This window comes from Watersipora subatra, chromosome 4 (assembly GCF_963576615.1).
Source record: "Watersipora subatra chromosome 4, tzWatSuba1.1, whole genome shotgun sequence".
Lineage (NCBI taxonomy): Eukaryota > Metazoa > Bryozoa > Gymnolaemata > Cheilostomatida > Watersiporidae > Watersipora > Watersipora subatra.
This window is the reverse complement of record NC_088711.1, coordinates 55577605-55583655: the sequence shown is the minus strand read 5'-3', so window position 1 is coordinate 55583655 and position 6051 is coordinate 55577605. Positions and strand designations below refer to the sequence as shown.

General features: G+C 33.4%; 1 protein-coding gene across 1 annotated transcript in view; it reads left to right on the top strand.

The window, feature by feature from the left end:
* Positions 1-284: 284 nt before the first annotated feature.
* The window catches only part of LOC137394369 (uncharacterized), a 21081-nt gene continuing 15314 nt past the window's right edge, over positions 285-6051 (top strand). The window contains exons 1-3 of the mRNA XM_068081080.1: positions 285-324; positions 3698-3799; positions 5425-5529. Of these exons, the coding sequence (XP_067937181.1) occupies positions 285-324; positions 3698-3799; positions 5425-5529 (247 nt within the window). The remainder of the gene's footprint in view (positions 325-3697; positions 3800-5424; positions 5530-6051) is intronic.

The following is a 6051-nucleotide window of genomic DNA, read 5'->3' as shown; positions in this document are numbered from 1 at the left end:
TCTGTGGCACTGTGTTGAAGTTTGACACACAACTTAATTGCACAGCGTTGCTCAACTCTGCTGTCGCTCATTTTTAGAACGCATGTAGCAAATGTCTCTAACAAAAAACTGCTCTCAGAGCCCACCTGTTACACCTATGAGTTTCCTAATTGCACTGCTGATAGATAAGCACCTGCACCAAAGTAGTATAGCAGGGGAGTCCTCGGGAATTCTCCATTCTAATGCGATCTGACTTGTCTCATTACTTAATTAACAGACCTCGTATATTACTACGCCACGTAAAAATGTGCCTCGACAGTCCTGTGCATCGCCGGAGACAGTCAGGTGTAATAATTAGCTGCAAAAACACAAGCGAAGTGGCAAGTGCGGTCTTCTACCAAAGCAAGGATCGCGAGTTCAAATCCTGTCTAACGCAATCTGTTTTCCCAACATCTAACCATCGCTTCAGACAAATGAGTATGGCTCTTATTGTAGCAAAGATTATCCCAACACTGACATAATGTGTACTTTGTTAGTATGCGCCGATGCTTTTAGTCCCGGCTTTTTTGTAACCTGTGTTATGTTGGTAAAACACCGAGAGATGCTCAGTTTGATCTTCTCTGCTGTTAAGTATCTTTCTAATATTTACTTAAAGATTAGCAAGAGCTTGTAGGCAACTAGCCTCCCTTTCAAAATAAACCGATCATGGAAAACTACGAGGTGTAAAGTGAATATCAATTTATATTTATCAATATTGATCTAACCACTAAGCAGCCAAGTGAATCTGGTTGGCATAGCAACAGCACATAAACAGATGTAACATGGTATAAGACTACCACACCTAATTTTGATCAATATATGTACGCAGGAGACGAAGGAGTCAACAATGTGCAGTTTAAGATGGCTGCTGTTATTGGTTATAGTTGGTAGCACTTTTGCTGTAGGTATGTGATAAATATTGTGTAATTAATATCAATATCATTGAATCAGTTATATTCTCGTTTACCTGTTTCATGTTCTAATTGAGTTAATCATTTTGTATGCGTGGTTATGGACTTTTGAGAATTCAACTGGTATATGAGTTAGCTGCTCAGATGTTTTTGACTAGTTAATTTTTATGAGCTCCCACCTATTTAATGTCAACAGGCTGCGTAAATTTGATTTGAAGAATGCTCTAAAAACCTGCTTTTAATAAATCTCTGCATTCTGTTAAAGTTTACTAAAAAAGTTTGTAGCCTTGGACATAGAAAATATTTTTCCCTAATAGTTGTGACGCAAGTTTGGTAATGCTGCCATAGATTGACACTGGTTATTATTTTTACATTATACTTCAGTTTTCTATTTATGACTCTTGTACATACTTTGGTCAACTTGCCTAAGGCCTACTTGGGTGGTTTTGACGTAGAAGACTAAGCAAAATATTTTGACCATCAATTGGTTCTAGCTGGGCAACTCAACTTTAGTGTAAATGTTCTGTTTTCTACTTGTAACATATGATGGGTAAATATAACTGAACAGAGAGAAGTTCTCTTGATAGATATAGTATTATATTACAGTGCGTTAAACTTTTATGTATATTCTTTATCAAAAAACTCTTTTTTGGCAACCATTGACAGAATTTTTAAAAGCTCCTGGATGCTCCGTAGATCCCAGTCCATGCACTTATGGTCAACTATGTTCTAATGAGTACAAGCATATTTCAAGATAACTGTATAAAATGTGCATGCGTGTTCCTGATAATCAGTGATTGGCTGTATGCTTTCTAAGGCATAAGTCCTCAAGTGAAAAAATATTTTTCAAAATTAAACACAAATGAAAAAATTATTGTTACATAGGTGAGGAAAAACCAAAATTGGACTTATATAAGCACTAACATTTCGTCAATTACTGCTATTACATCATATGCTGTTCCTGAAGAGTATTTTCATCATTTATCTAAATATTTTAGTCTTAAAGTCAGGTTGTAAACCACCTTCAAGATGAACCTGAAAACAACGAATCAAATTTATGCTTTAGTGACTTTGAGTCAGAGTGTAGTTATGATGAGTAATGTAGTTATTGTTTCTGTTTATTATTCGGTTGTTATTGTTTATCTAATGTTTATTTTTTTTCGGCTTCTCTAATTGCCTTTCTTTTTTGTCTATGTATCTATTAAATCAGTTGTACATGTTGATTACAAGCTTAGTCCATTATCACTATCCTCATGTTGCTATAAAAACTATGTACAAATGTGGTTTAGTATATTTCATTTTTGACCACAACTGCTATACAATGCGTATACATGTTCCAGATGATCAATGACTGGTTCATTTCTCTCTTACATGATTCGAATAAATGCACTCATGGCCATCTATGATCTCATGAGTGCAATCAAGATTTAGGATAGTCAGGGACTAATTGAACTCACCTTATTTTGCGGAGAGCCAATCTATCATATCAAGTTAGATAGCGTAGAGCTACTCACTTCAGCTTTCTATTAATTATTATGCTAGTTATTATATACTCAGTTGATTGTTATTATATGCTGTTTTCCAAAGATTTTTATGACTTGTGACTAACATACACAAATACGAAAGTGCTTTCAAAGTGCATGGATACACTGGTGAGTACTCGGGAGTTACTTTGAATTAGTCTCAGTGCATAGCTTTCAAATTATTGGGTTCTAGAGCAACTACAGCATTCCCACACTGAAAAAAAATCTATTGTAATGTGAAGATATGGAAACATAGGACTTTGTTGACCCATATCTAACCGGTGTTCTCACCCATCTATATAAAACTCAATGATGATGATACAAAGTATGAATGCGAGCAAAGCTATGCTCCTTACTTTGGATAAAAAACTAGTGTATTTCGCTGGGGTTTACATTGTAGCTCACTTTAATGTCAGGTTGAGTCAACTGATGCTACATTGGCTTAGTTGACAACATGATAATCTGTCAGAATGTTTATAGGAGCACTCTCAAGGTAACTTGATTTATCAGGTTGATTGATGGTCACAGTATGTTGATATGTTTCAGTTATTGTAAGATGTACAGAAACTAATTGTGACATTGATAGGTAACTAACCTAAATAGGTCATAATAATGCTTGTCTTCTTTTGGCAGGCTGCGCTGTACACATGGTTAAACACCTTATCGGCAACTCTCTGTACTACTTGCTCTGGTTTTTACTGAAAATAAGTAGATCATTGCTTCAGTTGACTGCACATTCTTTTCTTATATTTTGAGGAGTCCCAATTAATTAACCAAGTAGGCTATAAGAATGCTTGCCTTCTTTTGGTAAGCTGCACTGTACACATCCACACCTGCTGTACAATGTGTATACACGTTCCAGATTAACATTTCTCTGAAATATGGTAATCTTTCAGCAACCGTAGAAACCTCTCTCTCTTCTTTTTCTGACTGGTGGTATACCTCAAAGTTCCAAAGTGACAAAATACTTTTCAAAATTAGTTGCAAGTAGAAAAATTATTGTTACATAATGTATCATTGATGATCTTTAATGATCAATTGATATAACATTATCAACAACTTTCTGTAATATACTTGCTCAAGTTTGTACTGAGAATAGCTAAATTATTGTTTCAGCTGATTGCGTATTCATACTTCGCCGTTCTTACAATCACTCTATTCAATTGAAACACAAAGCTGAGGTTTGCCCATCGTTATATTAGTTATTATGCAGTCAGTCTTTTGTTATTGTATCCTGTTTTCCAGAGATTTGTACAACTTGTGATACGAAGACGGAAATCTGTAAAGATGATGGTGCAAAGTGTGAATGCAAGCAAGGCTATACTACTTTAGCGAGTGATTGTGTAGGTTAGTGAATCACACTATTAAGTTTTAAGTTTCTTGGCTAACAGACTAAAGTGAATGTCTTTGTTGTAGTTAGTCTATAAAGTGCAGGTTCAAAGCTATTTTTAATTGTTTGATGATATTAATAAGTATCTTGTCTATACAATTGTTTCAATTTCTGTTTATAATTTTTTCAGTTATGTACCTAAATTAAAAGCCTTTTTAAACCAGATTTCTATTTGGTTGGAAATACATACATGATTTAAATTTATTAAATCAGTTTAAACTTGAATCATCACTATTTATTGTCAAATATTAACAACATTAGCCTCATGTTTGCTAGCACTCTTTATAATAAGCATAAAAAGACTATTTAAACGTGTGCCGGTTAGCCATTGTTTTTATTTTCTCTGTAAAGACTGTTTGTTCATATTCTCGTACCGATAGCCAAACAGTCAATTTATGATTTTGCCTCTCCTGGTTCCTTTAATTACTGTTTTAATCTTGACCTCAGTTTTTATCAACTTCTGGTAGAAAGCTTGTTAGTATCTCTCATTCCCTTTTACTTTCCCAGAGTTTATCTTTCTTTCTGTAGACATCTGTTCAAGGTGTTACCCAGATAAAAAGGTTTGCTCCAAACTATCTGGTAGCTGTGATTTGAAGTGTGATCTGTGTAAAATGAAGCTTCAAAGAGTAAAAAACTCTAATGTATTACAGTGTTAGCAATATATCCAATTGTATTCTTTGACAGCCATTTTGTAGTTGATTCGTGTACAAAATCTACTTTAAAATGATATTTTTCTCAATAAAGTACTATTTTTTCATATTCTCGTTCAGACTACCCTTTGGTATGTATGACTCTAAGCTTATTTTTTTATCGCTTGCCATTGCTTTTGATGTTTGAGGTGATCTAATTGTCAGAATGTTTCTATATTAAAATCGGTAAGGCTTGATTGCAATTAAAATGCTCATGATTGTGATCAGCTCATATTATGGCTTTCTCGCATAATTTACCTGCACTTCTTTCGTTACTAGAAGTGCAAGGAAGTGTTCAGTCTCATGGCTCACCTGTCATCTATTCAAACAAGCACCAGTGTAGAAAGAGAAATCTCATAAGCTTAAAGCTAATATTTGACTGAACACTTTAACGCGTTAACATTTGATTATATAAATAGATTTACTTACAATTGAATCTGATATAAACGTTCAGAACCATCTCACAAAGCAGTAAAAATGAATGATTGTTTTGCATGAGATTTAACAGAATGCTGTACTATTACATTCAAATGATGCTAACTTATTTCCCACTGTGTAAAACTTACTAAAAAAATTTCATTAGGTTTTATTTCTTTGATTTAAAAGAAAAAGATTTGAAAGATTGATGGTATTTTTGCTAGTCTGTAAGGAGGAAAATAGGAGGAAAAGTGGAAAATAAACCTTTGGCATAAAATATTGACAATATTGACAGGAAAATCTAAACATTGCATGTCAATATAATGTTTTGGTTACACTTCCTCTTTTGAAACTAAAAACAGTTATTATTTTGCATGATAAAGAACATTAAGAATGCTGTATTTAATGTACACACTTTGTACATTTTAAATTCCTTAATTTTACAGGAATTGTACTACATGTTTTTCCTTTTCTAGTTGACTGTGTACTGTGTGAATCTGATGAGTATCATAAGTGTAATGTGGATCAAAATACTTGTGACTGTGCCGCTGAATATAAATTGGAAGATGATAAATGCATAGGTAAGTATATACTGCAGGTGTGACAGATCATATAATTTCTGCGGTGACGCCAATATTTATCTTTCTGAAATGAGTATCATTATATCTGAGTATATAATGATACTTATATATATATATTTTTTTGTTTGTTTGTTTATTTCATCAAAAAATCGAAAAAAAATTGAAGTAATAAACACATCACATGGTTGTCAACATAAGAGTGTATAACTTATTTCTAATAGTTTTTTTGAGGAGAGTATACATTAATACAAATAACTTTTTATATTGTTAGATACAACCACTTTACGTGGCTGCTTATAATAAGAAATAAATTCCTCAAGTTCTTTCTTTTAGAGTCAGAAGAAAACATAAGTAAGGATACAGTTAGAGAAGGTAAGAGTATTGATTAATCTCTATTGTAGAACTCTCTATGGAGGAGATTATACATTTGTACAAATAGTGTAGTATGTAGTAGATAAGGGTGTGCTAAAACATGGTACACCTAGCAAGCAGAGTACTAAAAACGAGGTGGACAAGATAGGG